The 26,925-nt window shown below is 44.2% G+C and overlaps 1 protein-coding gene across 4 annotated transcripts in view; it reads left to right on the forward strand.

The window, feature by feature from the left end:
- The window catches only part of Syn3 (synapsin III), a 448,670-nt gene that overhangs the window by 95,155 nt on the left and 326,590 nt on the right, over positions 1–26,925 (forward strand). For all 4 annotated transcript variants that reach the window (XM_087555990.1, XM_087555992.1, XM_087555991.1 and 1 more), the window contains 1 exon segment: positions 2,669–2,760. In XM_087555990.1, the coding sequence (XP_087412116.1) occupies positions 2,669–2,760 (92 nt within the window).

Genomic DNA, 26,925 nt, shown 5'->3' on the forward strand with positions numbered 1-26,925 from the left:
AGGGAGAGAGAAAAGTCATCAAAAGCTGTGAACTCTGGGAGATTTAATAGCAACTGGCCTGGTAAGCTATGTCCATCAGTGCACTAGTGGCATGAAAGTTATGTGAGTAACCCACTACTTTCTGTTTGGATTTAAGGCCACTACACAAAAAGGAACTTACACCTGATATTGAAATCTTGCCAAGAACCCATGGCTGGCAAGCTCACATACCCTAAAGTTGCCCTGTGATTAATTCTGTTATTCTGCTCAATGAAAATTACCTCAAACTGCCTCACAAATAGTTAACCTTATATCCACAGGTTAGTGAAGCTTTCACCCCTCACTAGATAGGACCCTTATTAGAATAGACATAGCTTAACACAGAGTTAAGCCATATTCCATCACAATTAGCCAGATTCCAGAGATTAAGTGTGTGTTGAGTGGCCAGGTCCACATGGGACATTTGTATCACGGTTCCCTGAGGTGGACATCATGGAAGTGTGGGCGGGAAGATTTTAAGACTGGTTCTGCTGTGAAAATATTTCTGGACATGACAGGGCCATGCTACTCATGAACACACAGGAGCTATGGCCGCCTGCATAAGACCTACACAAGATCAAGCCAATCAACATTACAGAGTGGGTGGGGGAGAGATTCATGAGGACCACACCTGGAATAGAGCTGTTGGGACTGGATGGCTGCTAAGGGAGTACAGTTTTCTTCCAAGTGTGGCCCGTGGTTGGCTGTCCATGCTCCACTGACTGCCCCTATATCCATGTGTGTATGGACAGCTCTAACTAGATACAATGGGTTATAAACTTATAAATAATGAGGAGGATATGAGGTTGAAAGGGGCATGTGTATTGAGAGTCTAAGAGAACTTAGAGGAGGTAGATATGATCAAAATGCATCGTGTACATGTACAGCATTTTATTTTAAATTTTATTTTATTACTTTGAATTATTAATAATTATTAGCATCTGTATAAATCTATGGCATTGGGCCCCTTGGAGCTAGAGTTTCAGGTGATACAAGCTCGACTGAAGTGGTCATCTATTCATCTCCATATATGACATTCTTAAAGAATAGGTAAAAACACTTACACTTTAAAAAAAAATGATTTAAAATCCAATCACGGTACCTCAGAATGTGATCTTACTTGGAAAGAGAACCTATAAAGAGGTCGTCAAACAAAAACAAGGTCATTAAACTGAGAATGTAGCTATATGATTGATGTCCTCATAAATACAAGGACTTTAGATATAGGACAAACAATGAGAAGAGAGTCAGGCGGAAAAATGGTGCTCTTCAAGACAAGGAAGGGGTCTAGAGTAATTGCAACACTTCCCGTCTTCTTCAAAAGAAACAAACCCTACCAGCACCTTGACTTTGAACTTTCAGCCCAGAACTATAGAGTAAGTTCCTGCCACTGATGCCACCCATCAGTGGACCCTTATTACAGTATTCTGGGACTCTGATATGAGTAGTTATAAGAACATGTCTATATCTCCAGGAAGCATCCAGTGTGACCAGAGATACATGGTATTCCGCATAGCTCTGCTTGAAAGTGATAGAATTTCACTAATGCCTTAAAATACAAAGGTACACACCTAAAGCCAATGACAGGGACATCAAGAGTGCTCTCCCTCTCTCGCTTCTGTCCCTCTCTCTCTCTGCCTCTCTTGGCGACTATGATAACTCATTCTCTCCTTCTTCTCTGCTCCCTTCTTCTCTTCTTCAGCTTCATCCATTCTGGTTTTCCATGCTTCCCTAGTTCTGCTAGCAATAAATTCGATCCACGTAAAATCCAGGCTTGTGCATTAAAGATACACACCAACTATGGGCTGGGGCTGTAGCTCAGATGTTAGAGTGCTTGCTTGGCATGCACGAGCCCTGGATTCCATTCCTAACTATATCGCATCCCTTACTATAACTATTGTGGTGTGTAGTCTGTACTTTGGGGACTTAGAAGAGAGAGATAGGAGGATCAGCAATCCAGAATCGTCTTTTGCTATGTAGGGGGTCTGAGGTAAGCGTACATTCAATATAGGCAGCCCTATAGCAAGAAACAAAACAGAGCAGAAAGATACAACTCCCTACAAACAAACTGCATGTCTTGGCTTAACTTCTCAGCTACCTCTATCGTTCCATCACCATGCTCCAGATGCCTGCCCATCCACTGTGCCTATAGCAACGCAGGCATGGTGCTTCACTGTAGCTGGGTGTGTGGAAAGGGGGAGGGGCCGCTACTAAGAAAGAGAGGCTGGGGCGATAATTTGAGGAGTGTCCTGTTACCAGAGCCGTGTAAAGAGAGGCATGAGGCTGATGAACTGCACAGCAAATGACTAACAGCGCTAGGGAACCCAGCCTGTTAACATTTGGGATCTTCTAGTCACAAAGCGGTTTCTTCTGCTTCCAAGGAGGCAGGAGAGCTGTGATCATGACAGTGGGCCCTTGGAATCGGAGACTCATAGTTTCCAATATGGTGTGTTCATCATGCGGTCCTGAGCAGGTCACCTGCCTCTCTGAACCTCAGCTTCATTTTGAAAACAGAGATGTGTATTCTGTTTCTAAGTTTGAAATGACGCCTGGTTATGCACTGGATGATACACAAAGCACACCGTAAACACCAGTGTCCTATACTGGTGGTGTTTGACGTCTTCTGCTTTTGTTTTGCTTTCTTCTCCAGGCTGAGTTCTCTGAGCTGAACCTGGCTGCTTATGTCACCGGAGGCTGCATGGTGGACATGCAAGTTGTGAGAAATGGCACCAAAATTGTGCGGTAAGCAGACCTGAGACACAAAAGCCATCTGAAGAGTGTATATGAGAAACCTCACAGCGACACCTCTACACCTGCCTACCTGGTACCTGTGGCCACTTTCAGGTGCCGTGTGTACATTTCTGTGCCAAATGATTTCCACAGAGCCCTCGGTGCCCCTGTAATAGAAATTATTAATGACACAAAAACACGGGAGGCAACCGTGATGTCCAGAAATCAGGCTTGGGCTGAAAAGCATGGGTTCTGGTCATAGAGCTGTGATCCTATTCTGCCTGTATTTGGTTCCTTTTGCTCTCTGTTTCTTAAAGACAAGGTGGAGATAGAAACATTGCAGCCAGGAGCTGCTGAAGTTTCTACAAACTCGTGCTTGTGAAGGTTACCTATGCATAGTGTAAAAGGCTGGCAGAAAGAATGGAACCCATCCCAGTAACACAGCAGACTAAGCATTCAGAAAATCCCCTCCAACCATGGCAGAAGCAAAAGCCCTGGTTATCAGATTTTCCAGAGATATGTGTAGGATGTGTGCTGAGCTGGAGAGGAAATGAGGGAATTCTTTGGAAGTCAGACGTGATCAATACACATGCACAGGAGAGATAAACGTCGCATAAATGCTGTCCTATGTGTGAGGCCCTGGGATAAAAAGATGCACAGGCTAACGTGTGAAGGTCTATATGGCCAAGAGGTGACGTTCAGACCTGGACAAGTAGGAAAAGCAAAAGACCTGGTAGGAAAGGCACATATATTTAGCATCTTGTCAAATGGGTATTATGTGGATATCGAGCTAGGGGGAGGGTATCGGCATTCTGCAAGTTAAAAACAACCTCTACAGTTAAAGACTGGAAGTAATGGAGTACGGTTGGGCAGTACAGTGATTGGCTAAAGCAGTCATCTACTGCATGCTTTCTTGGTGCAGAAGCGACATTGTGTGGCTTCCTGTTTCCAGTAATAATAGGCCAGGTCATTTGAGCCACCACTAAAAACTAGTTTCAAACAATTGCAATTCTCAGCAGCCTTTAGAGAGTTGGTATAACGGTAATAACTACCAGGGAGTGAACAATGGGACAATGGAAGTCAAGAAAAATAAACAGAATCGTTATTATCTGAAAGTGAAATGCCTGCTGCAGGGTCATTTGGTTGAACATTTAGTCCCTACCTGGTTGTACTTTTTGGGGGAGTTAGCCCAATCTTTGGGACGTGGGGGCAAGCTGGAGGAAATAGGTCATCATGGTGGGCCTTGAAAGTTATGCTTGCCCAGTTCTTTCCTGATTAGGCACATTATTGCTGTGGATCAGATGCATGTGCTCCCACCATCATGGAAGCACTAGGGCCATACCTTCCCATGATGGACTGAAATCCCTCTGAAACTGTGATCCAAAATGTTCTTCCTCTCTTGAGTAGCTTCTCTCAAGCTCATTTGTCACAGTGACAGGGAAAGCAACTAACACAAGTACAAAAGCCATCACATATATACTTTGTGATACTTGTCCCAGAAATCAGTAGACTAACTGTTGCTACATGGTCCAGATTAGAAATTGACTTTAATTGGCCAGGGAAGAAAAGGGAACAGAAGTCAGCCTTCAGGCCCACTTACGTGTATTGGAGAGTATAATGGTTCACGCCTCAACACACACACACACACACACACACACACACACACACACACACACAGACACACACACACAGACACACACACACAGAGACACACACACACACACACACACACACACACACACACACACACACACATATATAGTGAACTAAGGCCCCATAGAAGTCCGCCTTCAAGGTGAACATGAAACCAGAGTAGCTGAGCCCTCTTTGAAGTGGATGAGGCCTAGGAAGTCTTTGGCATTAGACTTGATGCCTGTTCATCACGAGCGTGCCAGAAGTGTAAGAAAACCCTTTATAAAACAACACACTTTCAGGCCGTGCTTCAGAGACATATTTACATAATGGCTAACACATGGTTGGGATTAGCTAGCATTGGTGCCATGAATTAGCAGAAATAGGAGTAGTAGACCACAGGAGCTAAACTTCAGAGAGACTAGACATTGCAGTTGCCAGACACAGATTAGTAAAAGAGAGAGCGATGTATATATCGAGAGGAAAAGAAAATCAAGTTGGAAAATATTTGCAGAGAACAGGGATCTATAAAGAGTAAGCATTCTAGTTTGAACCTGTGCAGATCTCATACATGCTGTCATGTGCATCTGAGAGTTCCTATCTGCATGAGGCCTGTTGTATCTGGAAAACGCTGTTTCCTTTGAGTTGTCCACCAACTCTGGCTCTTATAATCTTCGTGCCTCTTCTTCCACATAGATCTCTAATCCTTGAGGGAAGGGATATCATACATCCCACTTAGTGCGGAGGAGGCCAAAGTCCCTCTCTCTCTGCATATTGTCCAAATGTGATTCCCTGTGTTAATTACTATCTACTGCAAGACAAAGCTTCTCTGATGAGGGCTCACTGATACACTGATCTATGAGTATAACAATGTGTCATTAGGAGTCATTTTATTGTAATGTTCAATTAGCAGAACGATTGGACTGGAAGTTCCCCTAGGACTGGACGAACCCCTAGGGTCCATCATCTATCTACCTACTTTCAGATGCTGGGCCTCATTGAAAATGTCAGGGTATGGATTCCATGTCATGGAGCTGGCCGTAAGACAGAGAAAAGGAATGGGCATAAAGTCCCCACCCCTAATCAAGAACATATTTGCAATGGGTAGCTGTTGGGAGAGGAAGTCTGCTTCCTTCAGTGGAATGATACTAGGTATATCAAGCACAGCACAGGTCAGGCTACATGCTAAATAATAGTTAACCAACACAAAATTGACTCCATGTTTTTTATTGTTTGGTTGGTTTGGATTGATTTGTTGTTATTGGTGGTGGCGGCGGCGGTGGTGGTGGTGGTGGTGGTGGTGGTGGTGGTGGCGGCGGCGGCGGCGGCGGCATGTCACTTCTGTGTGTGCTGTTGTTGTTGTTAATGTCGTTCTTTAGTTTTGTTTTTTAAGAGAAAAATACATATTTAGATGACTAGAAAGAGGAAATCTGGAAGGTGCTGGGGAAGGGAAAATATGACCAAAACATGTAATAAAAATTTAAATAATGTTAAAAATTAGGACTTCTAGAAATGGAAAACTGTAAGAGCCAAATGATTGAATGTGTTGTGTTTAACAGCACATTAGACACAGTTGGGAAAGCACTCGTGGAATTAAACAAATTCTGCTGAAGGAGGCAAAGAGAGTGGAGAACATTAGAAATGCAGAGGAGTGGGCCAGGTCTCGGGACACACTAGAGTGTTCACGTAATCCTAGGGTCAGAAGAGAACTGAAAGAATAAATGAATGAACCAGAGGCAGGAGTGCAAAGAATGACTACTCCAGCCTTAGATGCCAATGAGAAGCTCAACCCGGTTTAACCTAGATTAGGAAAAACAATTCTACACCCAGACATGTTCATGCAACTGTAGGAAGAGAAAGAAAAACATCTGGATTATAAGCAGAGTTAGGAAGGTAAATTTATTTTATTGTAATTTCAGTGATGGCTTTCAGAGAGCCATGGTGAGGACACCTTCATGGCAGTGAGGAAAATTAGTCCCCAATTCCACCTCTGGGGAAATAACTTAGATGAATGATGAACAAATAAAAACACAAAGAGCAGATCCTCGCTAAGGGAAACTCTCAGGTATTTAGGCCAAAGGAAAATGATCCCAAAGAAAGATAAGCTGAACAGAGAAGTGTAAAGGAAAGAAGAGGGTGTATTGGGTAACTGTTATTTTCAGATGATGATAGGGAAGCTACTCGTAGGGTAGTAATGGTGATTATAAAGTACCTCTGTGTAAGCAGGTAAAGAGCCGCTCCCCCAGTCTACCGTATGTGCCATTGCTACCTCTCTATCACTGGGCATGGCCATGGAACTGCTGTCCTGTCTCCTACTTTGCCATACTGCTTTCCCTGAAGTCATGTCTTTGTTTCTTCTTTGCCTAGAGGTTCCCTGGACCTTGTTGGTATGGGAACCTGTACTGAAAACCTGACACCTATTCCCCAAGAACACAGACAGGTGATTCCACTTTTAGAGTATGTGAATACCTAGGAATTACTCTCTCATGGTTACTTGTGAAAATTGCGACCTCTACAAAGGACCCTTAGCATTTAAGTATTTGTGCCACCATACATATATATATATATATACATATATATATACATATATATATATATATATGATTTCATTAAACATGAATGGTCTAAATGTTCTAATTAAACAAAACAACTCTTCAGGGTAACTTTTAAAATGTAACTACATTCTATTGAAAAAGTTAGTAGGACTGTAATAAGGCAGGCATTTGACAATGAGGGGAGAAGATCTACCAAAACTTTCAGATTAATAAGGAGCTAACTGAGTGCCAGGTGTGTAATACCAGAACGTGGTAGGATGCGGCAAAATAACCAAACTTTCCAGCCTCCCTTAAGTTACACAGCAAGTTTCAAGCCTGGGAGGTAATACAGTGGAAGAGTACTTGCCCAGCACCTTCTAGAGGCCCTGGGTTCAATCCCCACTACCACCACCAAAATATAAAATACCAAACCACCTAGAGTTGTACATATTTCTAAAAACAAACAAAGCTAACTAATACAGCTACATTAATATTCTGGGAGTTGGGTAAATGGACTTTTAGATGAAGTATATTACCAAAGAAAAGGAAGTTAGCATGTTATGATGAAACATTTGTTTATTAAGGAGAAATAGAATTCTCTTTTACAAGCACCAAGAACAGATACCATAAATGTAGTGTAAAGTTGATGTAATTAAAAGGGAAAATAAACAAGTCTGTTGTCAAGGGCCAGTTTTGAGACTGCTACAAGGTATGTTTCCTACACTGTATGTTCTCATAGTAGCCACAGTGTGCAGTTAGTCCATAAAACCTTAAATATTATTACTTAGGAATTAGTCTGTCCTCGTGTTCAATATTACCAGTGCCTATGTCCACTGTCTTGAATCAAAGGAATCCTTTTCTTCATAATAATTAAAATGCCTCCGTTTATGCTGTTAGTTCTCAACTTTGAGAGCAGATTGGAGTCACCTGAGAGTCTAAGTATGTAAGACTTGTGATCCATAACACAGGAATCCCTGAAGGTAGGATACAGACAGCAGTGTTCTGAAAGCTATCTAGATGATTCCAGTAAGCAATGTTCTAGCTTCATTTCTATAACATAAACCAGTTCATAGACTTAAACAAAAAACTACTTAGAGAACAAAGGCTTTATTTTAGTTTATAAGTCCAAGTTACACAGGCCATGATAGCAGGGAAGTCAAGGCAGCAGAAACTTGAGAGTTATTCTCAATACATCCACAATGAAGAACAGAAAGAAGTGAATGCTTGCTTGCTTGCTTGCTCACTTGCTTGCACTCAACTAGATTTGTCAATTCATATAGTTAATTAAGGATCCCCTACCTAAGAATGATGTTACTCATGAGATCTATGTCTTCCTACATCAATTAACTTAATTAAGACTATCCTTTACAGACTTATCCAAAGACCAACCCACTCTAGATAATCCATTCTTGAAACTGTTTCCAGGGAATGCTAGGATGTATCTAGTTAACAATTAAAGTTAAAACCACCACAAGCAACCACCCATACATTTTTTTCTGTGATATTGACTCATTTGAAAAGCCAAGAAGTCTACCAAATGGGCTACCTGAAGGCAGGAATCACCCTGTGAAAATAAACATCTTCAGTTTTCTTCTAGGTCTGCAGTCTTCATTCAGAATTTGCACAATTGTTCACAAAAGTGAGTTTATAGAAATGACTTAGGTGTTTATTAATTATCTTGTCTCTTGGCATTTATGAGTGGCAGACTTTTGATGCATTTTTAGTGGATTTGGTTTCCTCAAAAACTTTTGTGTTAAAGTCCTCACTACTCATACCAGAAAATATGTATTTATTTGGAAGCAAAATCCTTCCAGACATGATTACTTAAACTGGGTCATACTTTAAATGTGTAGATGCACAATCCAATATTACTGGTGTCTTTGTAAAGAGGAAGTGCTGGACTAGACATCGTATCACTGGCCTATAACTGGAAGCTGAGGCGAGGGGATTTGGTGTTCAAGGTATACCTAGGGTGCATTGCAAGTTCTAGGCCAACCTAAATTACATTAGACTGTATCAAAAATGAAGACATAGAGATACAAGGAAAATATATGATTATGAAGGCCAAAACTGGAGTGGTACATCAACAAGTCAAAGAATGTCAAGGATTTCCTGCAATGTTGGGGAGCTAGGAGATGGAGAGTGGACATATTGTTCCCTAGAAGGAACCAGAGCTGCTGACATTTTTATTTTGTACATATGGCCCCCACAACCATGAGAGGATGGATTGCTGTCATGTGAAGCTACCACAGTGTATTAGCTTTCCTATAGAATTATCAATCATAGATCCTTTCAAATTGCAGTCCATGTACCAATCTCCCTACCATCTTGTTAACACACAAATTCCCATCAACTAGGTCTTGAGGTAGGGCCTGGGAAACTAATCCCCTAGGTGGTGCTGGTCCTAGAGACTAAAACTGAACAGCAATGATTTGGATAATCTCTGAGAGGATAAGGATGGTGATGGTGAAGAAAAAAAAAGGAGGAGGAAAGGGAAGATGAGAGAGGAGACTGAGCAGGGAGAGAAGGAGGAGAAGGAAGACCAACCATATCTTGAAGAACCAAGGCTTTGAAGACATTGCCAATAAAAGCAAAGCCCTGGGTCCAGGGATCCCATAAGGCTCTTACTTTGTCACTCTTACTTTCTCTTCTTGTTACTATGACAAAATACCTGACAAAAGCAACTTAGGAGAGGAAGGATTTATTTTAGTTCAAGGTGGAGGAGAGGGTGGTCCAGTGTCCTTCTTATATCCCTGGCTCATACCTGGTAGTGGGTGGGGGAGATGCAAGCTGTTTCTAGGTAATCCAACGGTTACCTAGAGCCCAGAGGAGTTGCTAACATGTGGGCACAACCCACAGTGAGCTGGGTCTTCCCACATCAATCACTTATTAGGAAAATACCTACCAGGCTTGCCTATGGGGCAGTCTTATGTAGGCATTTCCTCAGTCATGGTTCCTAAATGAAACAAAAAAGAACAAGGAAAAGAAAGGACATGACTACTCCTAGGTATGGTGGAGGAGAAGGTTTAATGTGTGTGTGTGTGTGTGTGTGTGTGTGTGTGTGTGTGTGTGTGAGAGAGAGAGAGAGAGAGAGAGAGAGAGAGAGAGAGAGAGAGAGAGGGAGAGAGGGAGAGAGACAGAGACAGAGACAGAGACAGAGAGAGGGAAGGAAGGAGGGAGGGGGAGAGAGAGGGAGAGAGAGACAGAGACAGAGAGAGGGAGGGAAGGAGGGAGGGGAGAGAGAAAGAGAGAGAGAGAGAGAGAGAGAGAGAGAGAGAGAGAGAGAGAGAGAGAGAGCGCACAGGCAGAGATAGGGACATCTGGGAGCAACCAGAGTGCCCATGATACTGAGACATGTGAGGAGAGAGGGGAGGAGATGATAGAGAGGAGAGAGGGGAAACCAGATGCAGGAGCCAGAGGTCCAAAAGGTACAAAAAGATTAGGTGACCAAAATGGTTGGATTATAAAGGGAAATCTAGGCTGGAGAGTTCATGGTAGGGGGGCACGTATGACAGCTAGGAGGGCCCTGAACAGGTAGGGGCTGAGGAATTCTGGGAGAATCTGGCAGCCAGGTCTACCTTAATATGGTAGATAGGTATAACAGCCTTATGTCCCTCTTTGAAACCTAAAAGTTCCCTCTTTGCAGACAGCTCTCTATCTTGTATTAAGTTCACAAAAATACATCCATAGTTTTCCTTAGCTGCATATGGCCCGCCAGTTGGACAGGACTGTAAGACTTAAAGTTTTCACGACCTTTCTAAATAGCACCACTATCTAGGGGCCAAGCATTCAAGCACCTAAGCCTGTGGGCTCAGAAATCTGCTCAGTGTCCTACAGGTAGCGCAGTCCAGTAAGCTTGATACAATCTCCATACTCAGACTGTCTAGAAAGTATGCAGTCACCAGGAAGCCACAGTTTGATTTGCAATGTGGCCAGCAGATAGAAAGCACTGGAATCTTGTGAAACCATGACAAGCCCTCGCTGTGCTCTCCCAAGTTGGAATGTTGAGCTGTTCTCTTGGCCTGTGGTATCTCACACTTAGGTGTCATATTGGAAAATGCCAACAGGCATTTGACACTGGGGCTAGAGTTTACTCTACACATGAGCAGGACCTCTAACCAGACAGGTTAAGCATCATCTCTGGGTGTGTCAGCAGTGATCTTGCTAGTAGACAGAGTCTAGAAGATGGGATCTCACTAATATAGGCCGGCACTATATTATCACAGAGCACATGAGGCAAAGCTGAGGCTGTCTTCTGGACCTAAGGCATCTACATTCTCCTGTCTTCTGTCATCAAAGCTCCTAGTGGTCAAGGTTTCGCATTCTAGGACTTAACACCAATGGTGTCTCAGTTCTTGGCCTGACAGTAACAACACCATCTGCTCCCCTGTTTCTTGGGACTCCACACTCACGCTGAATCCCAAGACTGGTTCTCCAGCTCACACCTAGGATATTGTGGGAGCGCTCCATGGTCATAGGCACCAGTCTTTGTAACACATCTCTGTTGCTTCTGTTCCCATGGAGATCTCGTATTCCAAGAGAGCAGGATGGTGGCAGAGTAAGCCACTGCTAGTTTATTTTCTCCATCATTCATCTCTCCTGTTCTGAGAAACAGTACCTTGATGATTTTCCCCTCTCTACCTCATTGTCTGGGCAGTGTATGCAGTTGACAACACATGACCAGCCCTAGTCTATTGGATTATCACCTTGGGATTCTTCAAGGTAAGACAACAGGACTTTCTCATGAAACTTTTTCTAGAGTTCATGGTTAACAGGCACAGGCATGTGATTTCTGCAGGGGCACTGAACTGCTGGGTAGGTGTCCAGCTCTGCTGAGCTGGTAGGGTGAATGCCTAGAGCTACTGATGGCTATCTGTCTCCCTGAGTGAATAACCTGCCAAAAATGGAGCCAAAGCAAAGGAACTCACAGCCAAGAGAGACAGTGACCTGGTGATGTTACTCAAGACTGGGTCCACACTCCTTCCCCGGACTTGGACCAAGAACAATCCCTTTTAGTTTAAGCCAGCTTAAATGGCACATACAAAATTCATGAATTTTTTATTTATTTAAAAAACACTTTTACAGTGTTTCCTATGGGCTAGGCGCTGTTCCAAGCACTTAACATATATTAACTCACTTTATCCTTTCAACAACCCCAGAAGGTGTGCGCTATTAAATCCCGGTTTTATAGATAAGAAGGTTGAGAAGAAACAATGAGTTGTGTAATGGGATCCAGGTGTCCAGCCAGTGAGAGGTGGGGCTCAGCCAGTCTGGCTCCAGAGCCTGTGTGTGGCATCTCTGCCCCGATTGCCCTTCTTTAATAAGAGGGAAAGTGTTCCATTATTAAACAGGTGTTAAGTTCCCCCATTATGAGTGGTACGTAAGAGGACAGTTCAACAGCCGTTTGAAACGAAAACATAAGAAGAATCCAAGAATCTGACTTAGAGACGGGGTGTAGGGAAAAGGTCATTACCACTTACTGCCGGATCCCTGAGCCAAGTTCTTCCTATAAAAATGTGATCTTATCTATCCCACACAACCCCAAAAGATGCTCCAAAGAAAGCAAGGGGGCAGTGGAGCTTGGCAGTCAGAACCCAGCCTCTGGAGCAGCCTGCCTGGGTACCTAGCCCTCTTCAGCCTAGACAAAGGCATCATGTGACCATGGTTAGCACAGTCCCTGGATCACTTTATTCTAACAACTCATCACAGAGTCCAGTGAGGAATCCACAAGACGGTGTGTGCTAATGCCTCTGCTATGTCTAGACCAAAGTCATCTTTAAATTAAATGCTGGTAATTGTTATCATAGCCCATTTTACAGAGGAAGAAACCAAGTCATAGCAAAGAGATTCGCTTGGAGGCATGGGATTGCTTGCCTCGACATCAGATTTCTAGAGCCTGGCAGTGCTTGAATCTGGCCCAGACCTCTGATGCAATGCCAGATGAAGCCCTGGGCATTTTTAACACCTTGCAGTTCACTCTGTGTGCCTCATAACGTCTATTCCCGCTCCTCTCATGCCAGCATGGTTGGGCCCCAGCTCTCTAGACAGAAGGCAGCGGGAGTCTAAGATCTGGTTTAGTGGTCGTTCTAAGTGATCTGGTTCTGTGACAAGATACCTAAGTCTAATGCACTTAAAAGGAGGCAAGGCTCATTTTGGCTAGAAGTTCCAGATGTTTCAGTCTGTGATTTCTTGACCCAGGAGTTTTGGGTATGGTGGTATCCAGCAAATCTTATGAACATGTGACACAAAAGACATTGTCACCTCAGGGTGCTTGTGAAACAAAAGAGAGCAAGCGATAAAACAGAACCAAAATCTTAATGCCCTTTCACAGCACATCTCCAATAACCTAACTTCTTTCCACTAGGCCACATCTTTTAAATATTCCTCCACCTCCCAGCAGCATGAAACACCCTGAGCAAGCTATTAGTATGTGACCTTTAGGGCCAAATCAGATCCAGACTCAAGCAAGTTTTCTGCAGAGCCTGAACCAGGACAGAGCTCATGTGAGTAGAGAGCAGTTCTCACCAGAGGTCAGACCAGACTGTCTTCTACCTCTGGGCCTCCACGTCTTTACCTTACAAGGCACTAATACAGCTTCTGTGGCTTCTGTAAGCGCCACATGAAATAGGATACGTGCAAAGTTTCTTTATTTCACCAGTATTCGTTAAGGACTCGCTATGCCCTGGGCACCATTTCTGAAACTAGACATTACATCAGGAATTGTACAAGGCAAGGGACAGAATTCACCCCTTCTTGGCTTGTTTAAAATACAAGGACTTTAATGAAAGCTTCATTTGCAGAGGAAGGCGCGGGGGCTGATGGGACAAAGAGGGGAAATACCCTTCCAGGTAGAGGGTATTCCATCCCAATCTGAAAGACCTAATCCTAAAGTTCAAAACTTTTAGAGTGCTTTGATGATGTTGCAAGCAAAAATTTCCACACTGTGAATGTGTTTAGTGCACAAAATTATAGTACAGCCCCAGGCTATTTATATCATGTGTAGAATGTAAATGGATTTTGCGGTTAGATTTGAGGCCCATTCCCGAGATATGTAAATACACAATACATATAAATATTCTAAAATCCCAAAACATCTGAAATGTGAAATGTTCCAGAGCACTTGGCATGAAAGACAGAAAGTTCTAGTCTAGTAGGTCTAGTAGATACAGTTTCTAGTTGAGCAGGAGAAAGTTCTAGTCTAGTAGGTCTAGTAGATACAGTTTCTAGTTGAGCAGGAGAAAGTTCTAGTCTAGTAGGTCTAGTAGATACAGTTTCTAGTTGAGCAGGAGAAAGTTCTAGTCTAGTAGGTCTAGTAGGTACAATTTCTAGTTGAGCAGGAGAAAGTTCTAGTCTAGTAGGTCTAGTAGATACAGTTTCTAGTTGAGCAGGAGATGAGCCATGGTTGCCGAGCCTCTTCCAAAGCCCACCACACCAATGGAAGGGAATATCATGAGTATGCTATGCCAGATATAAATGGGCACGTGCATCTTCCAAGGTCATAATTTATTACCTTACAGCAGATTCACAAAAAGGAGTCGTTTCGTTGGCCACAACTTGCCAACTAGTGTTGATCATCGTGACAGTCAGCTAAGGGAAACATGGATCCTTTCATTCCGATCTCTGTCTGGGTAAACATTTTTACTTTTTAGTTAACCTTCTATCCAGCTGTTTTTGCTGAAAGCATTTATCAGCTGTAGTAGCTCCCTGGTGGAACTTTTGGAGTCATTAACATAAACTATCACATCATTCACAAATAATGACACTTTGACGTCTTCCTTTCCAATTTATATCCCTTCACTCTCCCTCGGTTGTCTTCTTGCTCTGACAAAGACGTCACGGTGCTGTATTAAGTAGATATGGGCAGGCTGCATAGCCTTGTCTGGGTCCCGATTTTAGTGGAATTCTTTTGACTTTCTCTCCCTCTGGTTCGATGTTAGCCGTAGGTTTGGTGTAACTTGCCTTTATTATCCCGAGGTATCTCCCTGCATCACTAATCACTCTAGGACTTTCATCGCAAAGGAGTTTGGGATTTTGTCAAAGGACTTTTCTGTATCTAATGAAACGATCGTGTAGCTTTTCTTTTTCATTCAGTTTGTTTATATGGTAGACTACATTTACTGATTTTCATATATTAAACCACCCCTGCATCTCTGCGATGGAGCCTACTTATCATGGTGGACAATCTTTTTGACAGTTTTTGAATTCGATTTTCAGGTCTTTAATTATTAAGTATTTTGGCATCGATGTTCACGAGGGAGATGAGTCTGTGATTTTCTTTCTTTTTGAGTTTTTATGTGGTTTGTGTGTCAGGAAAACTGTGGCCCCATAAAAATAAATTTGGCAATGTTCCTTCTGTTTCTATTTTGTGGAATAATTTGAGAAGTATTGATGTTAATTCTTGTTGGAAAGTCTGGTAGAGTCCTGTGCTAAAACCATCTGGTCCTGGACTTTCTTGATTAAGAGACTTTATTTATTTATTTATTTATTTATTTATTTATTTATTTATTCACTTTACCTCCCAGTATTAGCCCCTCTCCTCCCAGTTCCCCCCTCTCACAGTTCCTTCCCCAGTTTCCATTTCCCCTTCCCACAGAAGAAGGGGAAGACCCCCACATCCCCAGGTATCAATCCCCCATAGCTCATGAAGTCATTGTAGGACTAGGTACATCCTCTCTCACTGAGGCCAGAAATGATGACTCAGTTAGGGGATGGGGATTCTCAGACAGATATTGGATTCAGGGACAGCCCGCTCTCCAGGTGTTGGAGGACCCACGTGGTGAACAAGCTGCAAAACTGCATGTATGTGAAGGGCCTCGGTCCAGCACATGCTTGCTCTTTGACTGGTGATTCAGTCTCTGGGAGCTCTCAAGGGTCTGGATTAGTTGTCTCTGATGGTCTTCCTGTGGAGTCTCCATCCTCTTCGGGTCCCTTAATGCTCCTAGCTCTTCTACAAGACTCCCCAAGCTCCATCTAATGTTTGGTTGTGGGTCTGTGCATCTGTCTCAGTCAGCTGTTGGGTGGAGCCTCTCAGAGAACAGTTATGTTAGGATCCTGTCGGCAGTCATAACAGAGTATCATTACTCAGGGATGGGAGACTTTTAATGATGGCTTCTATTTCACTAGGGATTATGTGTCTCTTTAAATTGTTTGTCTGATCTCGATATAACGTTGATAAGTGGTACCTCTTGAGAAAATTATCCACTTCTTTTAGATTTTCCAACTTGGTGGAGTACAGGTTTTTAAAGTCTTTGGATTTCCTTAGTGACTGCTGTTATGCCCCCCCCCCGTTTGTTTCTGATTTTGTTAATTTGGATATTCTTTTCCTGTGTTTTATTTAAATTGGATAACGGCTTGTCTATCTTGTTGATTTTTCTCAAGGCACCACCTCTTTGTTTCATTGATGATTTTTGTTGTTCTTTTTGTTGCCATTTTATTGATTCCATCCCTCAGTTTGATTATTTCTTGCTTTGTACTCTTTCTTGGGCATATTTACTCCTTTTTGTTCTAGAACTTTCAAGTGTGCTGTTACATTGTAGTATGAGGTATCACCATTTTTTCTTGTTATATAGGTACATGATACTACGAATTTTCCTCGTACCGCTACTTACATTTTGCCCCATAAGTCTGAGTACGTTGTGTATTCATTTTCATTTCACTCTACAATCTTTAATTGCTTTCCTTATTTCTGCCTTGGCCCATTTTTCATACAGTACAGTTGTTCATTTCTATGAATTCATACTCTTTCTGTTGCCATTGACTTCTTTTTCCTGCTCTCCCCTCTCCCTTCCCCTCCCCTCTCTCCTCACACAACACAGCTCAGTGTGATCAGGTCCACTCTGGGCTCTCCCAGATGTCCCTCCCATTGTCTATGCTCTCCCAGGTATCCATAATAAACATTCTCAGTAAAGCAGTCCGAGCCGGCACCCATGGTCTCTTCAGAGCTGTGAAACACATCTGCCCAGGACTCTCTGGCTTTTAGAGTCTCTATTGAGATGTCAGGTGTAAATTCTAATAGGCCTGCTCTCTCAGGGCTTTACTGCTGTGAACAGACACCACGACTAAAGCAACTTTTGGGAAGACAGCATTTAACTGGGGATGGCTTACTGGTTCTGAAGTTGAGTCCATCATCATGGTGTGAAGCATCTAGGGAGGCCTGGGGCTGGAGGAGATCAGAGTTCTACATCTTCATCTGAAGGCAGACAGGAGACGACTGGCTCCCAGGCAGCTGGGAAGAGGGTCTCTCAAAGCCCATCCTCCAACAAGGCCACACCTCCTAATAGTGCCACTCCCTGGGCCAAGCATTTTCAAAGCAACACACCTGCCTTTGTTACTTGGCCTTCTTCTTTTGAAGCTTTTAATATTCTTTGTTTTGTGTGTTTAGTGTTTTGATTATTATGTAGTAAGGGGGCTTCCTTTTCTGTTCCAATCTATTTAGTGCTTTCAATGTGTAGGCATCTCCTTCTTCAGGTTAGGGAAATTTTCTTCTGTGCTTTTGTTGGAAATATTCTCTGGGTCCTGGAGCTAGGATTCTTCTTTCTCAATTCCAGTTATTCTTAGGTTTGGTCTTTTCTTTTTCTTTTTTTTTTTTTTTTTTTTGTTGTTGTTCTTTTTTTCGGAGCTGGGGACCGAACCCAGGACCTTGCGCTTCCTAGGCAAGCGCTCTGCCACTGAGCTAAATCCCCAACCCAGGTTTGGTCTTTTCACAGCGTCCTACAGTTCCTGGAAATTTTTTGTAGCGGGAAATACTAAAAAAAGCAGTCCACGCTATTACCTGCAAGGCACTGGCCATCTCATGAAGACTCTCTGACCCGGCTCTGAAATCTCTTCCCCGACTTGCTATGTTCCCATGGTGGGTCGCTGCCGTGCCAGCCCACCCATCCCAATTCCGTGGCTGGCTCGAGTGCCCTACCACTGTACCTTTCTCTGGATCTCAGTTGAGCCGCCTCGTGAAGGAAAACACCACACAATCTTAGTTTAGAATCAACAGATAACTCGATCACTGGACACAACAAATAACATCTTACTTTGTAAGCCATTCAGAGTTAAATCCTCCGGTGGCAAATCCTGGCGAATTCGCCATCTAAACTGGGGGCCCCCAGTTGGTTACATTTTTCCTCCAACCTCTCCCTGTCCAAAAGCAAGTCACCTTTTCCTGCCTTTTCTCGTCCCCTCTTCAACCCAGAAGCTGCCCAATGATTAGTCCCCTGAAATCTTTATTCACTGTTTCTCCCTGAAATCTTTATTCATTGTTTCTACCACCATATTTTTTGTCTAGAACTTTTTAGATTTAATATTTTCTTTGACCGATGTATCCATTTTCATCTACTGTATCCTCAATGCCTAAGAGTCTCTTTTGTATTCTGTTGGTGAAACTTGCCTCTGTAGTTTCTGTCTGGATTCCTAAATTCTACATTTCCAGAGTTCCCTGAATTTGTGTTTTCTTTGTTGCTTCTACCTCCACTTTCAAGATTTAAACAACTTGATTTGTTTCCTTCAACTGATTGGTTTTTCTTGACTTTCATTAAAGGATTTATTCATTTCCTCCAATTGTTTTGGCTTTTGTTTACTTGGTTAGTTTTGGGGGGGGAGGGGATGTTTTGGTTTTGGTTTTGGTGTGTGTGTGTGTGTGTGTGTGTGTGTGTGTGTGTGTGTGTGTGTTTTCCTGGATTTCTTTAAGAAATTTATTCATTTCCTCTCTGAGGACCTCAGTCATCTTCATATGGTTGATTTTAAGGTCTTTTTCTTGTGTTTCAGCTGTGTTGGTTCGACCGTTGTAGGACAGCTAGGCTCTGGTGGGATTTGTTATCCTGGCTGTTACTGTGCTCTTATGCTGGCATCGAAGCACCTGAGTTTGGGGTGATTATAGGTCTTGGTGCTGATTTCTGGGTGGTTAAGAAAGGATGATCTGGGGATCTACAGGAGGCATAGATAGGAGGAATGGGTGGACTCCACAGGCTTGGATAGGAGTAGGTGGACTGTGGCCTTGGGTCTGCTGGGGGACCAGAGAGAGCAAACACAGTCTGCTGATAGCTGGCCTGGTGGTCTGTCAGGTCTGGTCTCTTAATGAGCTTGGAAACTTGGCTGAACAGACTGGCCAGAGAGTCCGAGAGATCCTCCTGTCTCTTCCTCCCCAGTCCTGGAATTGTAAATGCATGGCAAAATGGCAGCTTCTTTATGTGGGTCTTAGAGTTCAAGTAAGCACCTTCCTGACTGAGCTATTGCCACAGCTCAGACTAAGCTGTCTCTATAAACCAGGCGTTCTCCACTTTATGGGGTCTGGGCAGGAAGTTCCACCCATTTTTGGTGTATCTGAAGAGGTTATAGGCCCAATTTTTCTGATAGGATCTTAATGAGCCTATGCGCTCACATGGTCATATTGGGATTACAGGTAAAATAGTCCCAATTTACATTATATTTACATTTTACATACATTTATAAGATAGAACCCTCTCTACTTTTAGGGATAAATGACTCATCGGTGTTATTTGTCGATGTGTGCCTGGTGGGCAGTGTGTACAGATAGTCTTTCTGATGTGTCCACTGTAGCACATTCTGCCTCTGTGTTTCCATTCGAATGCTGGTTTACCACACAAAATTGCAAAAACATACTGTAGGAAATGACCTGGTTTTGTAACATATATGTGAAAGGCAAGTGAATTTTGTATTCAGAGCAATTAAATACAAAAGGTAATTTAAAATGGAGTCTCACAGGACATATCACATCCCAGTAAGCCCACTGTTTGTATGCAGTATAGGGTGACTTAGAACAGGACATAGCCCGATGCCACAGGTAGGCATGGTGGCGAGATGCTGCCACTCTTTCCTCACCCTGTCTTCCAATCTCTAGCTGGGGCCATGCAGAGGCCAGAAAGGAGAACTGGGTCGATGCTGCCCACAGAACTAGGGTTACTGGGGCTCAGAACAGGGCAGGGAGGAGTGAGGCAAGAGCAGAGTCAGTCTAGAAAAGAAAGTAACGGACTGGAGAGGTGGCTCAGCGGTTAAGAGCACTGACTTGCTCTTCCAGAGGTTCTGAGTTCAATTCCCAGCAACCACATGGTGGCTCACAACCATCTGTAATGGGTTCTAATGTCTTCTGGTGTGTCTGAGGACAGCTACAGTGTACTCACATAAATAAAAATAAATAAATCTTTTTTAAAAAAAGAAAGAGTAACTTATGGACTCTTCAGCGGACAGTCTCACTAAGCCCTTGCTCCTGAGGTCAGATTCTGGTGTCTGTTTACAAGTTTTAATTGATGGTTTAATCATCTATGCGGTAATTAAATTCTCACTCCGCTCTCTGGCCAGCACACAAAACACAGGCCCGTGGGCCAACCATTTCGAGGTGCTTGAAGCACTCAAATCTTTCAGCTCCTGAGGAAATCCACTTGTTTCATTTAGAAAACAGAGCAGAGGTCAGTTCAGGGCATGTTGAAATCATGTTCTGTGGATGGCAGAGCTCTTCTGGGCTCAGGCTAGAGCCTGGCTCCACCAAGCAGTGAAGAAAGGGGGCAGCCTTGTTCACCCAGACAGATGGGATTGGAATGAGAGACACCAGGAATGCAAAACACCCAGGGAGGCAGACGTTAATGAGGCCCAGGCTAATTATGCAAGCCAGCTCCGAGTCTGTAGCATTGGGCAATTCTAAATCACAGGCAGCCATTCAAACCACAGTAGCTGATAATGTGCATCATTCATTAGAAGTCCCAGACTTCAGAGAGTGGAAGAGTGGGAACCAGAAGGCATCAGGAACCAAGAGCTCAAGGAAAATCATCAAAGGTTTCCAGACCCCAACACCCTGTACTCCAGGACCCACGCAAGCAGACTGTTTGCTGGGAAGATGTGTGAGGCAAGAGAGAGAGATGCCTTAGTTTGTCCTAGCTAGAAGGAGACAGTTCATTGGATCATAAAGATTTCAAATGGCCTCTCAGAATTGTCTGTGTGTCCCCACCGTATGGATGAGGAAAGATTTGTCCAAACCCCTTAATGTAAGAGCTGGAATCAGTTAGTACTCGACCTTCTCCAACTCTGTCTGGGAACTTCATTCCAGCATAAAGGGGGTGGGGATGGGCAATAGGTCAGCAAGTAAAGTGCTTGCCTCGCAGACTGAGGAGCTGAATTTGGATCACCAGAACAGCTGGGTGTCTCTAATGCTAGCACTGGGAAGTGAAGACAGGGGATCCCTGGGGCTTGCTGTCCAGCCAGTCTTGCCAAATCAGCGAATTCTGGGGCTCTTTGAGGAAACCCTGTCCCCCAAAAATAAGGTAGCCAGTGTCTGAGTCAGGCTCCTAGCAACAACCTCTGGTTCCAACTTGCATGGCATACGCACACACTCATGCACACACACACATACACACACTCATGCACACACACACTCCACACACAGACACACAGACACACACACACTCATGCACACACACATACACACACTCATGCACACACACTCATGCACACACACTCCACATACACACATTTATGCACACACACTCATACACACCCACTCATGCACACACACTCCACATACACTCATGCACACACACATATAAACACACTCATGCACACACACACTCATGCACACACACACTCCACACACACATACACAACACACTACACACACACTACACACACACTCATGCACACACATACACACACTCATGCACACACACACTCCATACAGACACACACACACTCATGCACACACACATACACACACTCATGCACACACTCACACTCCATACAGACACACACACTCATGCACACACACACATACACACACTCATGCACACACACTCCATACAGACACACACACACTCATGCACACACACATACACACACTCATGCACACACTCACACTCCATACAGACACACACACACTCATGCACACACACACATACACACACTCATGCACACACACAGTCCATACAGACACACACACACACTCATGCACACACACACATACACACACTCATGCACACACTCACACTCCATACAGACACACACACACTCATGCACACACACATACACACACTCATGCACACACACTACACACACATACACACACTCATGCACACACACTACACACACATACACACACACTCATGCACACACACACTACACACACATACACACACTCATGCACACACACTCCACACACACACACTCATGCACACATACACTACACACTCATGCACACACACTCTACACACACACACTCATGCACACATACACTACACACACATACACACACACACTCATGCACACACACACACACTTTGTATGAATAATATCCCTCTGTTACTTGCTTCACACATAGTTACCCTAAGCATTGAATTTATTTATCCACTGAGTGAGTACTGGATACACAGCAGAATCTGCAGGTATGGCCCAGAAGCCAATTTCCCGTTAAGGCACCTGTGTGTGGGAAAATATTCTCATTCACTCCTCTCCGTATATCTACACCCCGTAAGCTCCCCCGCCCCCCATCCATTCACTCCTAGAAATAGAGGATATAACTGTGAACCAAGCAGCCCACGTGCTGATATTTAAGGTGTGGCTATGTATCCTAGTAGCAGGTTCTATGAGACCAACTGGTGTCTGAGGCAGACAAGCACGGAGGCTTCTCCCAAGAGCTGACTTAAGCAAACCGGAGAGACCAGAGTCCTCCATGGAGCGCTCTCAGGAAGAAGAGCCTCAGCCTCTCATTCGACGTTGTGTGGATCCTAAATGCCTTTTTCTTTCAGTGAGTAGACAGAGTCCGGGACACCACGCATTCAACACAGCACTCTATCAATGGAAATATAACACTACCCATCTGAGCCGCCATCTTTCTACATGCTGGCCATGCTTCTTGAGACACTTCTATAAGCAGAGTCCCCTCACCCCCTCGTTCTCCTCCCAGTCTGTCATTCCCTTCTTGGTGAAATCTTGCCAGAACATAAGCTCCATATTCTCTAGGCCCAATGACACTGCGTCATTTCCTTCGGGCCTGCTTATCTCTGCTTGAGATGACTGATGGACAGACACTCCTCGTTTAAGATAACACCAAATACACAAATATAAGGTAATTGCAGATGTGCCGTAGATACACATAAGAAATGCTCGAGTGGAATTTAGTTTGTTGCACTATTTTCTAGAGCGTGAGATCGGGTAGACGGGGAGTTTCTCATGTCCCCATTTCCCCCCATCTATCACCTGTCTGGTTTTCAACACCATGTGCTTAGTGGATGTGGAATGCACCAGTCCCTCCCCCACAACCAGGTGTTCTGCTCGCTGCCGCCTGTCCTGTCTGTGATAGACGACTCCTGGGGATAGTTGCCACCTGTTTTCTACATCTTCCCTGGGTTGAACTGTCCCTGAGCACCCAGTTAGAGACAGCTTTTCTGAACTATAACCCCAGATCCTGGCACAATGCCTACCCTAGCTGATGTCAACCTATAACCACCTGGCAAGTCCCACGAATGACAGCCTCAAAATTCTGTAAAGTAAATGACTCCCTACTGAGAAAACATGTCTGCAGTTGGCACCAGGTGATGGGGGGAGGGTTGTATAACTTGACCTCTGACCTTGAGAGGACATATGGTATAGGTTCAGAGGCTGGCATACCTAGTGATTGTAAGGTCCAATGTAGAAGTCTCAGGGGGAGGAAGGCCCTTTCACTCATATCCTTGACTGTTATGGGGAAAGTTGCACAAGAAAAAGACAACTTGAGCTTAGAAAGAAATGCCTGGCCTGCAGCCTCACATTTCCATACAACAGTGCCAAAGTCTACCAGCTCCCCTGAGAGAGGGAAACAGCAGGCAATCCCACGAAGCAGTACAGTGTGGCTTCTGATTCCAGCATCAGAGAGACGAAGAGAGAGAACAGGAGACCTTCTGCCCAGAACCTGCCACACCCACACACTTTCCTAGAGTCAGCTTGTTACTTTTTTCATGACTATTTCAAAATACCCGGTCAAAGCAACTGAAAGGAAGGAGAGTCATTCCATCATAGTGAATACACTGTGGCATTGACAGCGTATGGTAACCAGCCACATTGCATCTAAAACCAGATAGCAAATGGAGCGGAGTTAATTTTAGCACTGGTAACCGTTTGTATATGCTTGGGCCAAGGAGCAGCACTGTTAGGAGGTGTGGCCTTGTTGGAGTAGGTGTGGCCTTGTTGGAGTAGGTGTGGCCTTGTTGGGGTAGGTGTGGCCTTGTTGGAGTGGGTGTGGCCTTGTTGGGGTGGGTGTGGCCTTGTTGGAGTAGGTGTGGCCTTGTTGGGGTAGGTGTATCACTGTGGGTGTGGCCTTGTTGGAGTAGGTGTATCACTGTGGGTGCGGGCTTTACGACCCTAGCCCTAGCTGCCTGGAAGGGAGTATTCTGCTAGCAACCTTCAAAAGAAGATGCGGAACTCTCAGCTCCTCCTGCACCAGGCCTGCCTAGATGCTGCCATGTTCCCACTTTGATGATAATGGACTGAACCTCTGAACCTGTAAGCCAGTCCCAATTAAATGTTGTTCTTTTTAAGAGATGCCTTGGTCACGGTGTCTGCTCACAGCAGTCAAACCCCAACTAAGACACACAGCAATAAGAAAAATGAACTCCAGAAAGTTAAAGCAAACTGGGGGCCTGTGGACCAAGGACTGTGCCTCTCTGAGCCTGCTTCCTTGTCTGTAAAGCAGAGATGAGGTGGCCAACTCTGCCGACTTGCTGATATGGTTAAAATAGATGGTATGTGGGGGGGGGGGAGGAAGAGGGGTATCGATGTCCCTGATAAATTACACAATGACATTTAAGGTTAGGTGTTATATTAAAATGCCTTTTTTTCTGGGATGTTTCTTTGTTTTGCTGGTCACTAATGTTTCTGTGTCGTTTGGCCTGTTTGCTGTTATTGTGGAATACCGAATCCTTTCCTCAGCCTCTGCAGAATTTCTCCTGATGGTTCTGCAGTGCCTGGCAGTGCTCGAGGCTCTCAGGCTTAGACAACTTGTCCTTCACTGAAGGAGACAGGCTTAGAAGGAGGCCAGTGTCAAAGCGAAAACATGGAGTACGTTTTCATTTCCTTTCTGGTGATAAAATAGTGTGGCAAGAAGCAACTTAAGGGTACGAGGGATTTATTTCCACATACAATTCCAGGTTACAGTCCATCATTGTGGTGAAGTCAAGGCGGAACTTCAAACGGTCACATCATATCCATCGTGGTCAAGACCGATGAGGATCTTGTTTCTTCCATTGCTATCTCATAACAGTGTAAAGGATGTTCCCAAATCTTCATCATCTAAACTCATGACTTTGATTTTATTTTGTTCCATGGGTTGAAAATCTGGGTACGGTTTGGCTGGGTAGTTCTTCGGCTCAAGCTCCTGTTCCCTGGGGTGATTTGTCTGGCCTGTGGCTTTGTAGTTCTGGGAAGCCCACTCAGCCTACGTTCTCATTCCGGTGTCCCAGGGCTCTTACACATACATGCTTTTGCCTCTGCATGGCTGTGAGGCTTTCCAGTCCTGTGGTCTGGGCTTCTGCTATGGCAATTGGTTTTCAAAAGAATGAACCACACAGAGGTTATCTGTCCTAATTTCATTTCTGTTGCTGTGATAAAATACTCTGAGAAAAGCAAGATGAGGGAGTAAAGGTGATGGGCCTCAGCCTGCAATTCCAGTTTGCGGTCTATCATAGCAGGGGAGTTGTTTGAGTGACAGGAACCTAAAATTAGTTATAGCCACAGTCAAGAGCAGTGAGAAATGCATGCATTGCTCACTTGCTTGTACTCAGCTGGATTTCTCCACTCGTATACAGTTCAGGACCTCCTGACTAGAGAATGGTTCTGCCCATGATGGGCTGTGTTTTCCCATGTGAATTAACTTAATTTAGACAACCTCCCTTAAGCCAACCTAATGTTAATGATTCCTTATTGAGACTCTCTTCCCAAGTGATTCTAGAGTGTGTTGAGCTGATAATTGAAGCTAACCATTACCGTATGTAAGGTCAATGGCAGTGATATAACATTGCCTTTAAATTTTATGTGAATTTGTATCATATTCTAGTATCCACAGGTAGGCATAGGAAACCCCTTCTCTTGGTCAAAGTAGCAAAGAATTTAATGGGCACTCCTCTTCCATTCTTTCTCTACACAGTAGCTAGATGGACTCTTTAGAAGCTATTATAGATGTTAGGTGTATGCTTAAAGCCCTCTGAAGTTTCCTTTCTGCCCCACAGTGATGAGTAAGTGGTGGGTATGGTCTGCCAGGCTCGACACGTGCGACTTACACATCCTCTTTCTGTCAATATCCAGCTTATATGCCCCTTGCTACTCTTCATGAGCCTTGCATCTTCTCCCCATAGTCTCTGTACTTCTTCCCTGCTCCCAACACCTGGGAAACCTTTCTGCCACACATCACTGTGGTTCATTCATCTCTGCATTTTGGAGGTGCTCAAATGTCACCCCTTCCCAATTAGAGCCTTTTCCCCCTTCTGCTCCCTATCCTAACATCTCTCACCTCCGTTGTACTGTCTTTGCATCTCTCTCTCTCTCTCTCTCTCTCTCTCTCTCTCTCTCTCTCTCTCTCTCTCTCTCTCTCTCTCTCTCTCTGTCTGTCTGTCTCTCTCTCCAGTGCTAAAGCATCAGCTCTTGAAGGGCAGGTTTGGGGTCTGTCTTGTGACTCACTCCATCCCAAGTGCCCAGAACTGGGGCTGGTAACATCCTACTGAATGAACAACTTGCTCATAGAGCCTGTGTTTGGAAATTCTAGAAGGTCCCTGAAGATCAAGATCAAGTGATGTTCGTCTCTGAAGCACTGAGCTACAGCCCACAACTATTGGTTGAGTGCATGGCTTGAACCTTTCCCCTTGCTGGAAGTTCTAAGTATACTTTGTGTGTGTGTGTGTGTGTGTGTGTGTGTGTGTGTGTGTGTGTGTGTGTGTGTGTGTGTCTGTAAGGCTTGTCCCCAGGTAAATCTGGTAGGGGGCATGCTCTCAATTGTCATTCTCTCTTCCCAAAGACTATAACTGGTATCAAGTTGGCATGAAACGAGCCACCA

This window comes from Rattus norvegicus, chromosome 7, assembly GCF_021556685.1.
Source record: "Rattus norvegicus strain SHRSP/BbbUtx chromosome 7, alternate assembly SHRSP_T2T, whole genome shotgun sequence".
NCBI lineage: Eukaryota > Metazoa > Chordata > Mammalia > Rodentia > Muridae > Rattus > Rattus norvegicus.